Source organism: Halichoeres trimaculatus, unplaced genomic scaffold (assembly GCF_033239565.1).
Source record: "Halichoeres trimaculatus isolate MK-OKI-2021-1 unplaced genomic scaffold, fHalTri1.1 fHalTri1_scaffold_19, whole genome shotgun sequence".
Classification (NCBI taxonomy): Eukaryota; Metazoa; Chordata; class Actinopteri; order Labriformes; family Labridae; genus Halichoeres; species Halichoeres trimaculatus.
In genome coordinates, this window is record NW_027437197.1 from 26,749,950 (window position 1) to 26,773,270 (window position 23,321).

Genomic DNA, 23,321 nt, shown 5'->3' on the forward strand with positions numbered 1-23,321 from the left:
TGAAGAAGGCCCAGCAGAGACTGCACTTCTTGAGGGTGCTCAGGAAGAACAACATCCCCCAGAGACTGCTTGTGTCTTTCTACAGGTGCACCATCAAGAGCATCCTGGTGTACTGTCTGTGCGTATGGTACACCAGCCACACAGTGGCTCAGAGGACATCACTACAAAGGGTTATCAACATGGCCACAAACATCACCGACTGCCCTCTCCTCTCACTGGAAGAACTGCACCATTACTGCCGAAAGGCGGGAAAAATAACCCAGGACCCCTCTCACCCCGGACACCACGGGCTCTTATTTCGTGGCGCAGCGCAGGGGGCGCAAGCCTGGCGCAGCCTGCGCAGTGCTAATTTCGTGCAGCGCACCTCCGTGCGCTGCCAATTTGACAATTTGGTAGACCGTCTGCGCAGAGATGGGTGTGACGGCGCGCCTGGGGGAGTTGACGGCGCACCAGGGGGAGGTGTCAGCAGATTCATGTTGGCCCAGTGACAATTTCGTGCCAAAAAAGTGCGCTGAAAGCTCGCCAGCTCCAACCTGGTCTATCCTCGGCCCAAGGCGGAGCGCACCCCACGCAGCTGTAATTTGGTGACAGGTGCACATGTGCGCACGTCATCCAAGCCTCAGAGGCAGATTTCCAGAGTGTCAGGCACATTTTAATGCAGTAAACAATCACAGTAATCACTATTTAATGTAACTGTCTGAACCAGCATATACATTTATATCTATATTAACTGTCCCGTCACATCTGATGTCAGGTTAAAGCCGTTTGTCATAATGGAAAGTTAACCTGACGGCAGCTGGAAGTTTGATGCACATCTTACGATTAAACAATAAACAGCCTTAACATCTGATACTGAGTATATATCTGGTTCTCTCATTTCATTTAATTCAAAGAAAAGAGGGAGAGAAAAGACGAAGAAAAAAGAGACGAAATAAATTTATGTCACTCGGGATTTACCCGTGATTTTCCATATTTCTCTGTTTTAGTCTTTATTTTTAACCTGATCTAAAAAGATGGTGTACATTATTGTGAGGAAGATGAGGTGGAGACACTGGGAGAGTAAACAGTATATCACCAAAGGCTCTGCTTGGCGATGACAAACCAGGAGTGCAGGTGGATCAAAAGTATTCTGAATGGATAAGCCAGCTGTGTAACTGCCTCTTATTTTTTTACTTCGAATAATGACAAAGGAACAGATTACATCTGTCCCAGGAGCTGGCCCACAAGGTGACGCGCTTTGTGTCCTCCGATGTGCCCCGCTGTCCATTGTCCTGCTGCAGGCACAGCGGCTCTGACCGTCTCCGCTACCAACACTCTGGTGCTGGGGATCACTCAGACCAATCAGATGCTGCGCCTCGGTTGCAGGGCATTTAAAGGCGAGGAGAGGCACTCATTTGGTTGGTGAGAACAGCACTCGGCTGTGTTAAACCCACTCACGGCTTTTCTCCTCCCTCTCTACCATTTGCGCGGAGGGAGGCGTGGACGCGCAGCTCTGCGCTCATTTGCGCTGATGTGCGCCTGTACTGCGCCTCTCTTGGCACTGCAGGAAACTTGCAAAGTGCGCCGGTCACGCCCTGTGCGCACGGCGAAGGCCGGCGCAGGGCAGGTGCGCCTGCACCTGCGCCTGGTCTACGAAATTAGAGCCCCACATGTTTAACCTGTTACTGTTAGGCAGGTGGTAGAGGTCAATCACTACAAGGACAAACTGGTTCAGTTACATTTTCTACCCAACAGCAGTAAGAGTCCTGAACAAAGGCTAAAATCACTACCTCATTTGTTGTCATATAATTACAATATAACAATTACCTCTATGTCATCAATGCACCTGAACATGGCAGCTATTTTGCACTTTGCACTGTTTTGCACTGACTGAAGGGCTTTTGTAATTTCGTTGTACTTTGTTGCAATGACTAATAAAGTTCTATTCAATTCTATTCTAAGTAATTTCATGGAAGAGCAGGATCTTCTACAACACAAATCCAACAGAGGACCTGTGCAGCTCAAGGGTGACAGTTGTTTTTGAGGATGGAAGGTCCTTGGAGCAGTAAAGTGTCTTCAGGCAGCTGAGAGAATTCACTAGATAAAGATAAGGGTGAGTTACATTCTCCAAAACGCTGCTGTCTTTACGCTGGCAGTGTGATAAAGAGGGGTCTACTGGTGAGGGCAGCGGGAGTCCAATTAATGATGCGCTGTTTGCAACTCTCCAAAGAGTACTTCTATCTGCTCCAAACAGCATACACTACCATACAGTATGTCAGACTGTAAAATACTGAAGAATGAGGAAATGTAGGGGACCAACCATATGCTGTGATGCCTAATTACAACAGAAAGGCCGAAGCCACTCTAGGACCAGGGAATACTCAGGTACTCAGCCAGGTGTGTTAGCCCTTGATAATTACAGCACCAAACAAATCATGGTTTAAGGTATTTTAAAATTAACTGATTACAACCTGAGAGAAGACTGTATGACCAAGGAGGTGTGTGCTCTCTTGTTCTCTCATCTACTTTATCTCTTTATTGCTGTCTTAGACAGACCAAATAAGGGACTATTGCCTTTATCTGGCCAGCAAGTGATAAAAGCTCTTTCAGAATCTACCCCAGAGTGAATTGGTTGCACTCCATCATTGATTGTAATGTGATAACATGTCGATTTAATGAGATAAGTGATGTGTGGGTCAAACGTTCATCGAGGTCTTAAAGCACACATGGATTTTTTGCAAGCTTGGTGTTTTGTGCCAAGGTTAAAGCACACCATGTCCCCAAGACTTCCAGTTACCAATTATGGCCTCAACCCTAACTGCGTCATTAAACTCTGTGACACACACACACACACACACACACACACACACACACACACACACACACACACACAGTACTCATTGTTTTGGGGAGAAGGTGCTGTGGTCAGATGAGACCAAAATCGAGCTCTTTGGCCTCAACTCAACTCGACGTGTTTGGAGGAAGAGAAATGCTGAATATGACCCCAAGAACACCATCCCCGATGTCAAGCATGGCGGTGGAAGCATTATGTTTTGGGGGTGTTTCTCTTCTAAGGGGATGGGTCGACTTCACCGCATCGCCGGGAAGATGAACGGGGCCGTGCATCGCAAAATCTTGATTGACAACCTGCTTGCCTCCACCAGGACACTGAAAATGGGTCGTGGATGGGTCTTCCAGCACGACAACGCCCCAAAACATACAGCCAAAGAAACAAAGGAATGGCTCCATAAGAAGCACATCAAGGTCATGGAATGGCCTAGCCAGTCTCCTGACCTTAATCCCATAGAAAATATATGGAGAGAGCTGAGGCTACGAGTTTCCAAACGCCAGCCTCAAAACCTCCAGGATTTGGAGATGATCTGCAGAGAGGAGTGGGCTAAAATGACTTAAGATGTGTGTGCCAATCTAGTAAGCAACTACAAGAAACGTCTGACTGCTGTGCTTGCCAACAAGGGTTTTGCCACCAAGTATTAAGCCATGTTTTGTTAGGGGGTCGAATACTTATATTCCTCAATGAAATGCAAATTAATTTTTATTTTTCATTTAATGTAATTTTCCCGATTTTTTCCTTGATATCCTTTCTAACACTGTTAAAATAAAGCTGCCATAAAAATCAGAGACTCTTCATTTATTTCTTAGTATGAAAACTTTCAAAATCAGCAGGGGGTCAAATACTTATTTCCTCCACTGTAGGTTAGGTGGGCTAGTAAATGTGTTCACATAGTCACGATCAGAGGCTGTGGGTGTGCACTGCTTCACAACGCCCACGGACACTGGACATCAAGATGCCGAGTGTTTCTGCTGCCACGACTGTTGTTGTTGTTGCTGTTACAGGACACTCCAGAATTCAGAAGAGCAGGGACCGTGGATGTTTCCTCTGTGTTCCTTTCAGTCGCCATCTGTAGCAGCTCTTCTTCCGTGTACTCCGGTTCATACAGGTATCCTTTTGGTTCCAAAGTGAATGAAACTTCATTGTCGCTGTCATAGTCACTCATTTTGAATTTCCTACGCTGCCTCACAATCCTTAGAGTACAAACAAAAGAATTATGATACTTGATCAAACTTACACGAGGCTACAACTGGCGCCCGAAGCATAGCTTGTTTACATTCCCTACAGCTGAAAGGAGGAGGGGGGACGGAGTGCACTAGCGCTGCGCGGAAGGATACATGACCAGTTAGTTAGGTCCGGATAAATGTTTATATTTCCGACGACTTAATGCACTTAAAAAAATATTTTATGTATCATACTCTTAAACTGTGGTATTACTTTTTGATTTCAGTTCTTGTAGGCAGAGAAAATAGCCTTTGAATTTGGTACTGTCTGTCCCTGTTAGCGCCTATTTCCTCGTCACCATCGATTACAGTCTGTGTCTTACTGAGGGAGAGGAGACAACTTTCTACTGTATCTGATGTCCTTAGTGGTCACATAGAGCTCATACAACCCCACTTCAAAAAAACGGAACTATCCCTTTAAGCTCAATTGTCGCATGATGTTATGACATGAAACAGACCAACTTACCTGAGGCAAAGATGTTTTTGTACTTAATTTTTATAAAAAATATTTTTTTTAAAATAAATTTTATAATAAATTATTTGCCCCATGCTCTTTTTACTCCAGAGGGATTACATCTGGGGACTGAGATGATGATTGTAATACACACAATTCATCTGCACAATATATTGTTTAATTAGATTGATGAGTGAGATCAGTGTAAGATTGAGCCATTGATCAGTAACTTATACATTTACACACTCTACTATGTGTTGCCTCGCATTTTGCCCGTGATTGGCGGCCGCCACGGTGTTCCCTTTTCCATTACTTGGGCTTTTTCTTCTTCATATATGATCATAAACAGACTTTGTTACTCACAGGAGAAATGGGGCGCTCTGTCACTCTGCTTCTCTGTGTTTGTTGCGCTCACAATTACGATTGGTCAGATGTCTCTAGGCCCTCCTTTCATATGTGCGCGTTATCGGATCTTGATGAGAAAAACCAGGGTTAAGTAACCGTGTTGATAACTGGCGTTGTGCTATCGATTATCCTAATTGCCACTGTTGGGATCAGTCATCCATGAATAGATGGGAGTTACCCATAGTAAGTTAATCGCACTTTGTGCTATAGGCCCCAGCTTTATGGGAGCGCCATTTTGGGTGTAAAGCAGCAACACAATGAGAAAGAACACAACCAATCCATGAGCCAGGTTTTGCCCCAGCAGCAGTAGATTTCACCATTACAGGGGTTAACGGTAAAATGAAGGATTACAGACCAAATCTCACAACCTTTTGATCTTTACCTGAATATTTTGTGATTTTTTAAATGCATGCTAGAGACCGAGGACTCTCTGAAAATTCTGGACTCAGTGTATCATGCTCCCACATGAATCTTGTCACTGATGTAGGACTCTGTACACATTACTGTCTTTGAAAAAGAAGGTTTGTCTTCCTTACATAACTTTGGACTGGAACACCAGAATAACCCCCAATAACACCAAACCACATGAACTGCCATTTCGTTCAAGGTCTTTACTGACCCCTAGGTTTGATTGCGTCTTTTTTTCTAAGTAGGAATATTTTTAGTCACATAAAGCTAAAATACTGCATACATTTATTGTCCAGAAGTTCGATCATTTTTCAAGCAAACCAATGACCCAGCTTTCACTCTGCTCCGGCAAGAAATTTCATTTCATTATCTGACGGTGAACAAGCTTGAAATGATAAACAAATTCACATTAAAACTAAATTTCATTGTAATTTTGTTCACATACTTCTGTTGGAAACGTTAGTGTCTCAGCACGACATAAAATGATGTGAATTGGACTTGAAGGGGTGGACCAGGGCTTTACCAATGATCAGATGGGCACGACACAAACATTTCAATTCCTTTTTTCTCTTGAGCAGAAGTGACAGTCCTAATTAATTAAATCAGATGAGACAACAGATTTAAACACTGTTTTCCTCACATTCTGTTAACATCCTGGGACTGTCAGGCTGGAAATCTGGCTGGAGGGTAGCATAATCATATTGCCTGCCTCAATGTTCTGGGCCCTGCTGTGTAATTACATTTTATCAGGATCTGAGAGTCAAGGACCTGATTACAATCACAGCAGTAGAGTAGCCCCCCTCTTCGGGGTGAAGGAACACCCAGTCTGAATAAAGAGAAGGGAACACAGTCTTCCTTTTTCACACAGTGTCACAGTTTATTTACAGACATGTCCTGCTCTCCATTTACACAGACTTGTATTACAAATAGCATAGCACTGTAAAATTGATAAAACATCTTAATTTCCAGAAGTGGACCGGTCTTGGTTTAGTTCTAAAAATATGCTCAGTTAGTTTGAAACCAGGTGATAACATTAGGAGACAGTAACATAATTTACTACTTGATTTCACACTTATTCAACAGTTATCATATTTCCCTTTACTGGTAAAATATTTAAAACCTCTTTCAAAAGACCAACTCTGGCCTTTCTGTGAGCGCTCAACACATCTTCTTGAAAGGGCACTGACAGCTCTTCCTGAAAAAATAGTTCAAGCATGCCTAAATACAATCAGCTCTTGAAATGTAATTGTTACAACTTGTAACAAACATATTTGCACAACCATTTAGATATACAGTTAGGAGTAAAATACATTCAGGAGGGTCAGATAACCCAATTTACTTCTTTAGATTATGGAATCAGAGGCAATGCATCCTTGATCTCTGGTCAGTGATAAAACAATGTACTGTATATCTGCAACAGAACTCATAGAAAATGTAATGTTGAGTGAATTTTTAAAACACAACTTGAATAAAAATACATGTGGGCAGAAAACAAATCTACAAAGATAAGACTTTGTACTTTGAATGGTAGATATGAACTGGAAGTGAAACTCTAAAAAATTATGATAAATAAAGTATCATAGAAAACAGAGATAACTTGCTCATATTCTGTGCTCCCTTTTTGCCATGGTTTAAACTCAGTATTTAAATAATTTCATTTGACAGGATATCTACTGGGAAAAAATGTGGGGGGGTTTCTTACCTTTCTCTTAATGTTTTTTTTTCTTTTTGTCACGAAGACACTTTTTTTTCTTTTATGAAAATGTTTATGAGGTGTGAAATTTGTCATGCTGGTGAATTTATTTAGTGAAAAGCATTTTTTCTGTTATTAATTGACCACATGTACCTGCTATGATTCTATGGGCACTATAGGACTCTCAGGTGGTCTCTTGTTGGTAGGAAATCTGTACAGTATTCAAGGGAGATTTCTGCATAATTTCATGGTTCAATGAAAGCCTGCTTTTTGTTTCCACATAATACAACATAAGGTATCATCAACAACCACAATCTACCAGTAACAACTTGCTTTTCATTGAAACAATAGAAAAATTCATTTGGAAAAAAAAATCAACAATGAAAAGCACTAATGTAGTGCATAACATCTTGTTTTGTCTCTGTGATTCAAAAACAGCCATCGTCAACGAAAAACACAAACATTTCTCTAAGGACCACGTGGTCCCCTGATCCTTACAGCATGAACATATACACACATGTGAACACACAGACATAAACTAAGACAGACAAACCCATGCACACGCAAATGCACGCGCGCGCACACGCACACACACACACACACACACACACACACACACACACACACACACACACACACACACACACACACACACACACACACACACACACACACACACACACACACACACACACATTCTCATTAGTGGTCTTGTTTTGCAAACTGTCTAATTATAGGTCCATGCCTGAACACCTTCATATTTAACACCATTCTCAGCTCTGACTCCCCTTTCTCCAGGTTAAATAGTAGAACATAGCCGAGTGCAGGCTTGTTGCCATTTAGCAGCAAAAGTGACCTCATTATGAAAGAATCAGAGTTCATTGGTGGGACTCCCACTCCACCACCTTAGCCTGCTGCTGAGCACTCCATAAAACCAGTGAAAGTTGAGGGACTTGTTTGCCTACTGGATGCAGTCAGAAGTTGATCCATGGTTGAGCTTGGTGTTGTGCAGCAGTCTGGTTACATGTCAGTATCCCCATCATAGACCATGGTCAAGGGTTTCTGAAGAGGAGGAGCTGTCTTTGTAGTTTTGGAAGGATAACTAAAAAAGACAAATAAAAAATATTATGTCTGACAGTGACACAGAAGCTTGTTGTAGCAAAATTTGATTTGTGTCCTTACAAAGGTTTTCATTATTTGATAGCAGACTGCAGCCAAAATAATGTCAGACATATAAATCATATTTGAAAAGGTTCCTTTCAAAGCCAGCTTGTGTTTTGAAATTCACTTTGCTTTTCAGTATTCAGTGTGTGCACAGTGTCTTTGACTTAAAAAATTATGCTCTTTAAAAGGCAGAGGAATAAACCAGTATACATACCAGACCAGGAATGATAATGCAATAATGAGGAGTATTAAGATGAATCCAACAATAGTCACGGCGTAAACCCAAAGCTTTACTCGTCCATCTGTGGAAGAAAAAAGTCATTTGAAACATCTTACATGCACACCCTTTTGATCTGGATGTATTCAGAATTTGAGGCCATGTCCACACGCAGCCACAAATTCATTTGTTCTAAAAAATACTTTTGTCCACACGCAGCGGGAAAATCCGCCGCTGAGTGCGGCTCCAAGCACCCCAAACCCATAATGGGCAGTGTTTTCCTGACGTAAAACCAATGCCAGCCAATCAGAATGAGCCCCCATCATTCAGCAGTGATGTTTGAGAACCGAAAACTGTTTACTGGCATCCACACGATACCATGAAACCAAATTTTTCCAAAAATTTCACTTTGGCCGGAGTTTTCAAAAAACATTGTTTTTAGTGACATAAAGCTGCGGTTTGGTATGAACAACAGGTGCAAATGTACAAAAATATATGCAGTTTTCCAAAAACCTGGCTTTGTGTGGACATGGCCTTAATCCCATTGAATTTTTACATCAATTATTAGCACTTTTTGCTCCTTTCAGCATATTGATAAACAGATTCCTATATTGGTGTGTTGTATTTTCATGAAACTGAAAAAACTGTCAGCAGAGTTTTTTTTAATCATTAAGGGGTTCCATAGCAAAAAAAAAAAAAAAAAAGGAAGAAGATGAAGCAGAGGGGATTGTACCTCTTTCCCATTGAAGCTACAGCTACAAAGGCAGTTTCCAAAGAAAGCTGGTTGAGCCATTCAAATTATGTTATTTCAGTACCTGGGCCAACTGGTCGCAAGGTCCACTCCCTGAAGTTGTCTTGGGCCTGAGAGGGTCCAGGTTTTGGTCTTCCAGAGTTGGTTTTTACGTCAGCTTTCTTGTTGTCTACTCCTGGGTTTCTGGTGCAGTAGTCCAAAAAGCCGTGTATGGTCATCACTTCGATGTAACCCTTCTCACACCCACACACTCCACTCTGTGTAAGAGAAGGGGGGCAGAGCCAGTGATATTTAGTCGTTATTTGTGGCTAAAACAAAACTGATCATTACTGCCCCATCAAAACAGATAAACTGAACTGTTTTCTGTTAAGACAACTGGGCTGATCCTAAATTTCTAATACACACATATATATATTCATTATTGCTAGGTGCCGCGCAAGTAACTACCTGTTGCAACAGCTCTCTTTTTTTGTCCGTTTCTTGGAATTTTTGTATCTCTTTTTAGTCATCTTTGTATTTTGAGTGGGTCATCCCTTATGAAAGAAAAATATATGTACCAATATATTTTTTGAAATGTAATATATTATTGATATATTATGATATACATGGAATAATATATTGAGGGCACATATACAATATATGATGTATTCATTAAATATGTTGCAATATATTGCAAAATATACAAATGACCGCCGCTTTCCATATATTGCAATAAACTGGAAAATATAAATACTAAATCTCATATATGGGAATATATTACCTAACATATGACATGATATTTTCCAGTATGCTGCATATTTTTCTTTCGTAAGGGATTACTTTGTATGGCTCATTTGTTGGTCATGGACACAAAACTGGTTGTGTCTTCGGTGATATTTTTACTACTTTTTCTCCTGTGTTTGTCTGGAGATCTTGGCTGCATTGTTTACATATGAGATCTGCTGTTAGCAGCCTGTAGCATGTCAATGTTAACTGGTGGAAGGCCTGATGTTTCCCTCTGAGGAGAAGCAGGTGAGGATGAAGTGCTGGTACTGAGGTTAGAGCTAAATAGTGAGGACGTGGACCTGTCCTTCCATCAATCATTATTGGGAAAGTAAGCTCTATCTCCAATAACATGAACAAGCTATCTGTGCTAACCCAGCAACGGAGGGAATACCAGAAGGCAGAGTAGCATCATGCTTTTCACAGACATGGCTAACATCAGACACCAACGCCACATTGGAAGAACTTCACCTGCTGTGAGCAGACAGGATCCAGGAGAGAGGCAGTAAACAGACTGCTGAAGAAGCTCAGTCTTGGTGGCGGCTGTTCTCTATTTTCTTATAGACCTTTTTGCACTATACACTTTCTTACTTTTGTTTTCTGTATTGCTTCTGTAACTCCTGAATTTCCCCTTTGGGATAAATAAAGTGTATTCTATTCTATTGCATTTTATTTTATTAGATATAACAACCTGCCCTTGGCTTTGAATGTAATCTTGCTGATTACAGTCAGGCTAGGTCAGTATGATGATGTGTCTTTTTCCCACACCAACTGTAGAGTGAGTAACAGCAAAATGTGTGTGCTTTCCATACCCAAGAGAATTTTTTTTTTGAATTCTTTTTATAAACCCCTGTGATAAATGATTTGCTAACAGGAGTGCCATGCCACAAAACAACTAGTGGCACAGGTTCAGCTGTGCAGCAGGTCAACCAGCGTTAAGAATTCATTTAGCTGGAGTTCATGTAGAAATATGTTTAATTCAATTTAACTCAACTCGATATTGCTGACTTTCCTGTGACTTAGATTGGTTGTAAGAGGCAACATACAGCATGAAAAAATGAAGCCTAAGTGAAAGTGTTAAAAGTGGCAGCTTGTTGACAGTCCTCTTGAGACTGGCTGTAGAAAAACTTTTGGCTTTTACAAAATTAAAAACATTTTTACAGCCTGTTCAAATAAAATGGCTTGGGTCTGAAATGTTAATGTCACCATCTGGACACACTGTATGGGGGTGAATTTTTTCAAAATCAGCAGTTTAGAAGATACTAAGATCACAAATTTGTCCAGTGAGAGGCACAGCTCGTGGCTGACAGGTCTGGCACCCTATAGCCGTTACTTACTTACTTACATTCCAGTAAGCCCCGCCCCCCACTACTGAACGGCTTCATTACTTGTATCGGGAACAGGCTGGTGACCCTGGAGTAATACATTCTACAGTCTACAATTGGTGGGCATTGAGGATGACAAAACGTTTTGCTATGCTGATTAAAGGATCAAAACATTTCCTGTGAAAACAATCACGAACCAGTTATATTAGAGGTTTGCTTGTTTATTTTTTTCACTATTCTTTTGCATTTCCATGTTTTATGGAGGAAACTCTAGAGGGCAGCACAACTTCAAGCTTTGTCGTCTACATAGACAACCCATCCAGAAATCGAGAGAGATCACGGCTACTGATATGAAGCACAAAGATCTTACCGGTGTGCAATATGAGAAGGGTTTGGTGCATGGGGGATGGCAGTGTCTGACTGTCGTTGGCTTTACCAGTCGGGAACAACCTCCTGATAAAAAAAAGAAACAAAATGAAACAGTAGTTTATCTCTGTTCTGGTACTCGCTGAAATTAATTTAATATTCTGTCACACTTGATTCATGGGCTCAGTTGTTTATCTGGATCACTGATCTATTCCTGAACTGTTTTTTAAACAAGGGAAATTGCATTTCACAATATCACGAAGTAATGCCTTTTCTCCTCTCCCCCTCTGATGATGGAGGTTATTTATATTTGCTAGTAACACTCTTCAGTGAAATCATTACACCAACCCACGGTTTATGGCAAATATAAAAGTTCCCTCTTGAGCTTTTATTCCACCAGCAGTATAACCTTTGATTTAATTCTCTGTGCCCTTCTTTCTCTCAACAAACACAAATGCAGGATTATGTTAATGTGGTGCCTCCCAGCTCAGAGTCTGGCCAATCGATAAGTTATTTAAAGAGAGAGAGGAGAAATCAGTGTGGGCTGCAATGATTATAGAAACATCAAATAAGGTGTAAAACTCTCTCTTTCTCTGTGTGTGTGTGTGTGTGTGTGTGTGTGTGTGTGTGTGTGTGTGTGTGTGTGTGTGTGTGTGTGTGTGTGTGTGTGTGTGTGTGTGTGCGTGTGTATGTGTGTGTATGTGTGTGTGTGTGTGTGTGTGTGTGTGTGTGTGTGTGTGTATGTGTGTGTGTGTGTGTGTGTGTGTGTTTAAAATTTAGTCCTAATCAGTCACCACATCAAGGTTACTTTATTTTACTGGGATACAGGTGTCCACAAGAAAGAGGGACTCTCTGGCAGTGTCATTCAAAAAACATTTTTTAAGCCATCAAATAAATGATAATATATATATCTAGTTAATCTGAAATTGAATTGATTTTCCCATACTACTGAAGTGCAGTCTGCATGAAGCCAGATGTGTGTAAATGTTTGAATAATAAAAATATTAATACTAATAATACATTTCAGTTATAGGAAGCTTTCAGGACACTCATGGTCACCATACACTTTAGAGTTAATAATGCAGCAACAATAAAACAATATGTACAGAGTGAATGGGACTTACAGTGTATATGTTAATTTAAAAGGGTTTATGTGTGTGCTATTATAGGGTTTCAACAAAATGTTCCTAGGGTAGCCTAACAATACCACCTGCTCTCACCTGTTACGTTGACACCATCTGAGCGCTGACACCACACCGCTCTCTCATTGTTGCTCCATCCTCCTGTTTTCCACTGGTAGCTATGACATTTCCCTCCTGTTGCAACAGAAGACAGTAGTGTTGTGCGAATCATGAACAAATCGTTCAGTACCCGAGAATAACTTTACTGACTCGAGAATCATGATTCTTCGCCCCAAATGACTCATTTACTGACTCAGTACAAAGCTCACGGTAGCCCAGCCCCTCACTCACATCATGGGAGAATGGCTGGTATGTAGAATGGCTCAACTCACAGTGTATATGGGTCATTAACTATGGACTATGCTGTCCTGAATGACTGACTGGCTGTCCTGTTTAACTCAGTTCACTTCTGTGTCAGATAAGCATTTACTGTTAAGAAGTACAAAAAGTGTGAATTCTGGAGTGGTTAACTCATGTGATCAATTCTTCTTCACTTTTTTTGCTGAAGAACAGGCTTGAAAGCAAAGAAATATACAAATGATGAATTTTAAGCTGTGTGACTCTGTGCAAATGATTCCTTCATACCTTTACATGGGCGGGTCTCATAGATTTGTTCTGGACAGCTGTTCTGATTTTCTGTGGCCCAAATGATCACAGATCGAGAGCGAGCTTGGTGGCCAGTGGTCTTAAAGCTCCGCCCCTCCATGCAGATCAGTTGGCAAGAGCTCCAAGATGACCACACAGTCAAATGGCAGTCTCCTGAAGGTGGAAAAAAGAGAAAGAATTCAGCATATTACCAATTGATTTTGACACTTTACCTTTTACCCATGTCAGACCTTCTGTTCAACTTTAAGGTTGGTTTGAAACAAAGGCGCTGTGAGGACTTTCCAGAAAACCCAGTGAAAGAGATAAAGGGATAATGATTTTGTTTCAAATGTCATTCTCGGACTGCCCAGTGGATATTTAAAAGTTGTAGATTAACAGGGGCTTGAAATCCTACAGTAAAACACTGAGCCCAACTGACAAAGTATTTTGTTTCAAAAAGGCTTTAAGAGATGCTTAAGACATGTGATTTAAGAGGCTGTCTGATACCAATTGTGAGTCATCTGTAGCATGCAGGCTATGGAGGACCAAAACTGACAAAATTAAAAATAAGTGACAGTGTACCAAACCAAACCTAAACAAACAAACAAACCAACAAACAATATATATATATATATATATATATATATATATATATATATATATATATATATATATATATATATATATATACATATATATAGCGATTAAAAAAATTATCTAATTATTTACAGGGTTTGTAATTAATTAATCTAATTAATCGCATTTTAATCTCATATCTGCTTTAAGGTCCCAAAATAAAGAATTTGAATTCCAGGACATTAAAATTACATTAAAAGACATTAAAAAACATTTTAAAATAAGGTGGGAATATATACAACACATTTTTAGGTACCCTGATGCATAAGGAACACATGAAAAAAGTTTTATGGTTCTATCTTTACAAAATCTACACAGTCCTGCACCTAAGATAAGCTGATTTGATTTTTAGGACGGTTTTTGCTTTTGTCACATTTTTACTCCATGTTGACTCAATTTTCACTGCAATATGAACTTCTATACTTCTATGAGGTCAGGAGAACCAGGGCTAAAGGCTAAAAACTGTGAGGAACTATGTACAAAACACTTTTTTCAAGTCTTGGATCAAAGAAAAGTGGAGTATTTTCAGTTTAACATGCTCTGAACACACAAACTGTTGCTCATTGGTGCAGAGCAGCCCCAAGATGAAACATGACACCAGGAAGATGGAAGGACATTTTCAAAGAATTCTTTAGATTTAAATACAGGACAAGTATTGATAATTCAGGGCTTGTTTGATTCAGTGAAGAGTGTAGAATTATCTGTTTTTTTTTTTACAGAATTGAGCTAGAGCAAACGGTTGATTTTCTGTAGATTTTCAAAAAGGACGTGTGAATAAACGAGATGTGGACAGCAGTCCCCCAAGAATCATTCTCGCTTCTCCCCCGGTTTGCATGTTGCTGACGTCATGTGTGATACAGAAATTTGAAAATCTGACGAGAACACCACTTTTTCCAAGTAGGACAAACGGTTTGTAAATGCCAGACATTTGAAAATAAGTGCGTCTTTGAACGCCTCGCGGGTTTGGGATCCAGATTAATCTGCGTTAATTTTTATAACGCGTTAATTCGCTGTGTAATCAATTAATCTAATTAACGCGTTAAAATGACAGCCCTAATACATATATATATATATATATGCACATATATAAAGTGCTCTGCTCTCATTGATTTATTTTATGTTACAGACACTGTCATCATGAAATACAGAAGGAAACAATATTCAAATGTGAAGGCGGTCCTAAGTGTTTCTTTGGTGGAACTGTTCACTGACTGGTTAATCCACAAGTGAGTGCAGAAATGGACTAGATTTGCCTGCCAACAGCCACAGAAAGAGGAAATCAGCACACGACTCTCAATAGCTGCGTCTACATAACTTTTTGCAAAATCAAAGCGATATTTCAGAAGTTTCGATAAAGTACAATAGAGCCTTTTTAGTGTTTCCATTACAACTGGAATTGTGCTCAACTTGAGGTAAACAAGACGTCTGTCTGGACACTGCACTGATGATGATGCTAATTCATGAACATTAGTGTTTTACTCGCTGGTCAAACAGGCAGCACAAAACACTGAATAAAACTCATCATCTCCAGCTCGCCTGCTCTCCCACTCACGCACACACACTCACACATCTCTGCCCCTGCCGTAACTGACTGATGGGTATGAGAATTGCAGGGTTCAGTGAATGCATCATCTGGGATCAGCAGTTCAGCAGGCAACATCTGTGTGTTTCGTGCTTCCTGAGAGAGTTGTTGGATGCACTTGGATTAAAGGAGGAGGATTAAATACAGGGCCAAGTGTCACTTTAAGGTCTCACAGCCTTTCCTTTTGCCTTTAGTGACACAAGAGAATGACAGAGAGTGGAGGAAGGGGGGATGAAACTTTGTTGCTTTGATACCCACCTCATGTTTGTGTGCTTTTCTCCCTGCATATTTCCTCTTCCTGTGGCTGTTGGCAGACATACCTCGTCAATTGTTGTTAAACCAATAGGCAAACAGTTCAACCCAAGACACATTAAGGACCACCCCCTCATCAGCGCAGAGTGCTTTTATTTACTTATATATTGTTATTTAATTCTATTTCCACACTTTTTAAAATTAATTTTTACTTTCTTTTATGTGCTTATTTTTTCATTTTTAGGGTCATTGCCATAAAGGAGAAGACCCTGTTCTTGCACAGCTAGTTGTTTTTTTTTTTCAATTTTTTTTATCTATTTATTTTAATGTTGGCAGTCTTTGTCAGCATAGCGGACACCTACTTTAAAAAAGGTTATGCATTATTATTCAATGTTTGATTGATAGTTTCAGCTTTATTAATAGTATGGCTTGCAGCTGCATTTTCTTTACTCAAAATAATCCCCTGATTCTTTGCCCTGAACAACCATTAGCATAGATTGATTCAACCCACGCTTTCTTCCTACCCGCTGTTATAGTTGCACACAGGCAACATGAGTGAGTAGTCAAGGCAAGGATCAGAGCAGAATGAGAGACAGATGAAGAAAAGCAATAACTGAAATATGATTAAAGCTGATAAAAGCTGAGCTTCAAAGACTTTCCAAAGAAATTTAAACAATATTTTTATCAGACTATAAAGGTTGTTGTTTTCTCTCAAAAGTGAGAATATTTCGGACATAATTGATACCTCTGTATGCAGGGTTTTCGTCAAACACGAATAAGGGTCAATTAAAACCTGGTACTCAACCTGGTGTCAGGTATTTGCCCAATGCTGGCTCAAAAGCTGGACTGAATATTGGCGATGAAGGAAGCATCCATTGAGAAGATTGATAACTCAGTTCTACGCTGTTCTGTGATTACAAGTACCATGTGGATGTTCATCATACACACCAGCTGATCAGTACATTTTGCTGGGTGGAGGAAGATAACAGAAGATCAGTATTTCAATATTTCATTTGTTTCGCCAACACCAGAGCATGCCAGTGAGACAGTCTTGAGCTTTTGTTGTATCTTCATTCTTCAACTTAAAAGATTTTTTTTTTCCAGTAACCTCTGAGGCCACACATTCTCTTCCAATGAGAGGGGGCCTGAATGTAACTGGGTGAATCCCAAAGCTCTAAACTGCTGCCTCCTTTCTCCTCTACCATACCAGAAGTACCTATTGAGCCACTGTATTGTGGCTTCCTAAAGTTCTCAATGAACTTTGAGAGAGAAGCAAGGACAAAGGAGACTGATCAGGGGAGCATTGAGAGGAGAGAAGAGACAGAACAGCTTTTGTGGAAGTCTTTTTACCGACAGATATCCCCTGTAGAGATATCACTCACTGATAGAACACTGCAGCCCAGACTTCTCTGAAACTTCACATCATTTGGGTTTAATAATAGCAAAGAAACAGTTCATGAAGCTGGAATGGAGGAAAAGGGTCTGGCATGAGTTTAAAATGCAAAATGCTCAGCCAAACATCACAACAGAGGATCACAGCTGTGTTTTTATGATTGTTTTGGTCAGACTCCTACCAGAGAGGCATCTCTCCCTGCATCTCTGGTGGGAGGGATTAAGACATGTGAACCACACAGGTTAAAGACCTGAGGATGAAACTTTAGAGCTTTCGGATTCACCCACTGTTCTTCCTGAAGTCCATAATCTCTTTCTTGGTTTTGGTTGTGTTGAGAACCAGGTTGTAGTCTGTAGTCTTCACAATACACAGACAGCTGTTTCACTGATAAGCAGACTCATCCCCCTGAAAGAAAAGCCCAACTGCAGTGTTATCTACAAATTTTACGATGAATTTAATGGGGTGGGCGAGGAGGCAGTTGTGGGTGTAGAGGGTGTATTGTAGTGGGCTAAGTAAACACCCCCCTGAGGAGCCATTGTTGGGGCTGAGGTAGACTGAGTGGATGTGAAAGCCCCCTGCAGGAAAAGAACTCTGTCCTATCACCAGACCAGAGAGCTATGGCGGCGTTTCCACCAAGCAGACTGGTTCAGTTCGTCTCGGTACGGTGCGCATTTAGTGGCGTTTCCACTGACTTATCCCCAAATAACCGAGACGAGCCGTCCCACTTCTTGGGACCCTTTCGTATGGGTGCCAGAGTGAACCAGCCCACTCTCAGAAGGAGGAGCAACACACTGCAAACTGTTGATTGGTCAAAAGAATCGTCACTTACTCCGACAGCAGCTGCATTTCTCCTGTCGGCACACAGACTTCTCTGAAACGAAGCTTGATTGCACTTTGTATGAAAGATCTACATGCCAATCACAGAGAGGACGAAATGCTGCATGTCTTCCATCTGTGCTTTGTTTACTGTGTCACGTTGTTCTTCTCTGTTGGATTTATTAGCGGGGTAAACTGTGTCATGCTGCTACAGGGTCACACAATTGTTTAACAACTACGGCTTTCGGCATCCGGCTTACACGCTGCCTACCACGAGAGGGCACAGTTTGCTGTGGAAACACAAACGGGATCAGGCTTAACTGTACCTAACTGTCCCAAACTGTACTGAACCGACCCGGACTGCTTGGTGGAAACGCAGCTTGTGTTTGTGATCCTAAGCAGGTACTTGACTTCTTTGATCATGCAGGCTTCTTGATACAGTCCTCAGTGACCTTATCCATACAGCACTTTATGTAACATATACAGGACAGTTGTTGTGTACACCTCTGAGTGTTATTTCTCTAAAAGATCCCCATCTGTTCACCCAAAGCAGTCCTGCGGCTGACGAGGGGAACCCTCTGGCCATGTTTTTAGGTCTTAAAGCACTTTTTCTAAAGGGGAGCGTGTATCAGAGTTTAGAGCAGGGACATATGGTTTCCCTAAGTGGGGTAGGGGTTTGCTCTCATGGTTGCTATCATCCAGGTCCATCTTATAATTTAAATTATTTTTGTATTTTTGCACTCTATAGTATATTATTTTATATTAATATATGGGGTAATTGGGCTAAACTACAGAAAGTTCATAACAATGTATTTTTTAAAAGGGCTTTTAAATTATGAAAAAAACCCACAGAATATTACATTTTTCAGTTCACTGTTTGCATCGTTCTAGAAAATAATGGCTTTTTGCCCATTTTCCATGCTGGACATGAACACAGTGCTGAAGGTTATATATTAAAGAATAATTGTGTTAAATTGAAAAACTTTGAGAAAAAAAAATGAAAAAGCATGTATATTTTTTACCACATAAACACAGAAAAGTACTGAAAGTTGGTACCGTTGAGTACTGGTACTGATTGCCAAGTATCAGGCACAGGTACCGTATCGTTTCAAATGTAAAAGGTACCCATCCCTTACACTGACATTGGTAAGTTAATATCTTTGAGCTCAGCCTTACCTGGGCAAGGAATGAAGCAAGTCTGCTCCATATCCTGCAGGAGCTGCTGCCTCAATTGATCACCACAAAGTTCCCCATCTACGGGCTGAGGGGAAGACTCAGGCCAGTCACCCCAGTGAACGATGCACGATAGGTTCCTCCTTCGGAGCCCTTCACCACACTTTGCACCCTGCACATCACAACAAGTGAAGTATGTTTGACTAGTAAGAAGATTTTGCCCCACCTCAGGATGAGAATGTCTCTTAGATATATAAAAAAGATATGACTGGTTATGTATCATAGACAGTTTCCTGAGATCAAACCATTTGGTACCAAAAGAAAAAGATTAAACCAAATGAATTAAATTCAATGAACTGTCACAAGCTAGTTATTGCTCCACAAACTGGAGCAGAAATTAAGTTTTATTTCAAACACCCTTTGTACAATTTTTTTTAACACTTTAAGAAAATTAATGTGATGTTTGCAATTTCTTCTACTTTTTTTGCTTAAAATTAATTACTAATCATGGAACAGTGTTCTAATTTGTGACTAAATTAAAATGAACTACCTTGCTTTTATGACTTCAAATGAATTAAAGGCCCCATATTATACAAAATTCACTTTAGACTGGTTTTGTAACAGTAGTACCAGTGCTCTGGTGCTAGCTGCACAAAAGAGCACAGTAGTCTTTTTTAACTCCATCATCTGAGGTTTTGAAGACGCAGTAGATTAATTTTATGTTTGATGGAGATGCACTCACAAGAGCTATGGAAATGGACATTTACTTCACGTGAAGCTAGCTTTATATTCATAATGTTATGTTATGTTTGGACGGATGTGACTACTTGTCGCGGTAGCCCCTGGAGGAGCTAATGTTGTGCTACAGGATAGCATTATTATAGACGCTAAGACCACAGTCGACACTAATGTGTGTGTTACTGCTGCAAGTTTAGTTTGCTCGATAGATGTCCCTTATGGTACTGTCTGGAAAAACTAACAGTCCAGGCTGCACACAGTTCTTTCTGCTCGGTATGGTCATATAACTCTGGTTAGCACCAAGATGCTAACGTTAATTTTGTTTACCTGATGGTAACTGCAGCAGCATATCAAGAAACATATTTGTTACTAACCACTTAGAAATGTCCTGCTGCAGCCGTAGACTTTGGATTTCTTCAGGCGCCTCTCATTCTGGGTCAGACTCTGGATCAAACTGGTATGACTGAACCACAGCGCTTCTATGAGCCATATCTAGGCACTCTGTATAAACACTGCAGCATGGTACCGGAGCGATAGCCACACACTCATCCAAAGAAGTTGTGAAGGAGGCGTGGACAGGGCAGCTCATTATCATTTAGAGCTACGCCCACAGAAACAGCTTGTTCTCAGGAGCGCTCAGGAGAGGGGATTTACAGAGTGGCTGAAGTCCAGGAAATAACTGGATTTGGAGGCAAAAAACTTTAAGTTGACTGTCCTGGGACCTCTGAGACCTATTTGAACTTGTTGAAAAGTTGCATAATATGGGACCTTTAAACAAAGGCTGATCCATGTTTTGGAAAGTGCCAATTTTCAGAGAAAAAAGGATGCAGAGGAGAAACAATGACTCACCAAAAGATAAAACATAATCTTTGAAGTGACTGACCTGACAGTGATTTACTATCTGTCACAAAGCAGGTATTTGTATTTTGTAGATGGAATAGAATAAATATGGGAAACTGCTGAGGCTTTTACACTCTCATTTGAATGTTTACTCAAAAAATCATACCTCCACAGTGCATGGAGACCAGTCACTGAGCAACCATTTGTAGCAGGGCCTTATAGGACATGGTCTGGTCTGGCTAAGCTGTTTAGGACATGGACGACCTCCCTCATAAGCCTCGTGCAGTATTCTCCGTGTGCGTACTGAGTGTCCTGCAAAACAAACAGGTGCCCTTTGCATTGGATTGACAAAAGTATTTTTCTTTAAGTAAATTTATTTTACCAAATATTTAAATAATTTCAATAAAAATGGCTAAAACCACACAGAAAGACTCCATATGAAAATGCACTATCAGTCATGTCTTTATGACATTTGCCTCTTAAATGTTTTTATTTCAGTAAAAATTTATCTAATCAGAGAAATCTTAGCGATAATATAAGTGTATCATACAGGACTGAAGTAAAAGGGCAACAAATTAAGACTAGAGAAGTTGCATTTCCTTGCAGCAAATGCGTTGAAATGCTGAAGCTGGAAAAGTTTGCATAAAAGTGGAAAAAGCTGAAAATGTAAAATAAAGGAGTGGATTAAGAACGTGGATACAGTGGAAATGTAAATCAGCCTTTAAAAGTTCAAATAAATAAATACAAAGAGAGAGAAACCAAACAGTGAAATCTCAAAAATGTAGAAGAAAGCAGAAATCTATGACTAATGTGTTAATGGGATGAAGAGAATAGGACCAGTTTAATGTGTGAACAGAGTCTCTCGTCAAAGTCTGCAAAAGGTAGAAGCAGTTGAAGTTGAAGGAGTTGCAGGGGAACAGAATATTATTGCAGTCTCTGTTTTTGATGGTAAAATGTTTTAAATAAAGTTTAATCATTTAAAAGTTAAAAAGGGGGTTATGATGTGAACTAGAGCTGAAAATGTGGAATGGAGAGAAGAAGTAGAAGAAATAGGGGAAAAAACAGTACAGAGATTAATGAAGCACTAGTAAGAAGAAAGGAAGAAAGAAGAAGAAAAAGTAGCAGTTTGACAATTATTAGGTGTGGGACAAAGCTGTATAAATAGTGGAGCATGTAGATTAAGTCAAAGGGGGAGGTATGGTATTATAAGTAACTGAAGTACATGTGTGTCTTTGTTCCTGGATGTTTTGATTACTTCGTGTTACCAGCTGTGTGTGATGAAAGGGTTGTCATGTTTGAATCTTCTGCTGCCTTGTCACTGTTTTGGATGGTTAAATGTTTGTGTGTGTGTGTGTGTGTGTGTGTGTGTGTGTGTGTGTGTGTGTGTGTGTGTGTGTGTGTGTGTGTGTGTGTGTGTGTGTGTGTCTGTGTCTGTGTGTGTGTTGGTGTGTGTGTATTTGTGTGTATGTGTTTGGGTTGGCTGTATGCGTTCGTGTAAGACAGTTTGGGTTGGCTGTCCAGGCATAATAAAGAAACATATGTGTTGCTCTGTCCTTCAAAGACCTAATCAGTGATTACCCACAGCTGTGTGGTTACCATGGTGATCATCATGATGTCATAATGAGTGTGACATGGCAGTTGAACTTTGGAACTCCTTTGTATCCACTGATCTTAAGCTGGATTTTTGGGCTAGACATAGGTCCGAACAAACTGCATTTACCCTGAAACCCTAAGGGCTAGAAGAAAAACAAAAACATTGTGAGAATCTGGAGACTCTGATGAACAAGATGCTGTTCTTCCAAGAACTGTGGGATTAAAACTGACCGCAGGAGGGTGATGTATAAAAGTAGTTAGGAATCAAGTTGATGAGAAATATAGGTCAGATTTTAACATTACTACAGGTTACAGGGATATGAGCGTTACTCTCACACTGAGGCGTTTTTTGGCAAAACTGTACATTTTTTTGGTAAAATACTGCCTTTGTAAGAAGCAGGAGCCTTCAGGGAACGTCGTGATGTAGTTTTTATTTACCTGCTGTGAAGATTTTGGAAGTTATGACGATTCGATCGAGATTCGCACAACCTTACTGCAGCAGCCTCTCTCACTCTATTTGAAAACATTCCGCAGTCTAGCAGCTTCGATTTCAGGGCAAAGTGGGAAAAGTTTATGTTGCTTGAAGAGTGAAATCTCAAAAACAGTAAAAGCTGTTTAAGAGCAGATAAAAACCTGAAGAGAGGAAAGATAGCTGAACATTTTAAAGTTTAATTGAAGTCTGTAAGTGGAAGTAAGCTGAAGTTAGAGCTTGTTAAAGTTGAAGGAGATTTAAAGGAAGGAGCTGACATTTCCCATCTGTTTAACATAGAGAAATTTTTTTGGAAAAAGCTGAATAAATCAAAAAGTTTAATAGTTAGAAAAGTGAAAAGATATAGCACACATGTCCTGAACAAGCTGAATAATTTAAAAGTTGAACGGTGAAAATCGGACAAAATTTGAAGGTTGTGAAAAGGTCCAAAAAACGTACGGAAGA

General features: G+C 40.3%; 1 protein-coding gene across 1 annotated transcript in view; it reads right to left on the bottom strand.

Annotated features, from left to right (window-relative positions):
* Positions 1-6,180: 6,180 nt before the first annotated feature.
* Positions 6,181-23,321, bottom strand: part of thsd7ba (thrombospondin, type I, domain containing 7Ba) — a 170,961-nt gene continuing 153,820 nt past the window's right edge. The window contains exons 23-30 of the mRNA XM_074694424.1: positions 20,961-21,106; positions 19,220-19,388; positions 13,365-13,538; positions 12,819-12,914; positions 11,603-11,685; positions 9,210-9,402; positions 8,392-8,479; positions 6,181-8,115 (exon numbers count right to left, since the gene is read on the bottom strand). Of these exons, the coding sequence (XP_074550525.1) occupies positions 8,034-8,115; positions 8,392-8,479; positions 9,210-9,402; positions 11,603-11,685; positions 12,819-12,914; positions 13,365-13,538; positions 19,220-19,388; positions 20,961-21,106 (1,031 nt within the window). The 3' untranslated portion in view covers positions 6,181-8,033. The remainder of the gene's footprint in view (positions 8,116-8,391; positions 8,480-9,209; positions 9,403-11,602; positions 11,686-12,818; positions 12,915-13,364; positions 13,539-19,219; positions 19,389-20,960; positions 21,107-23,321) is intronic.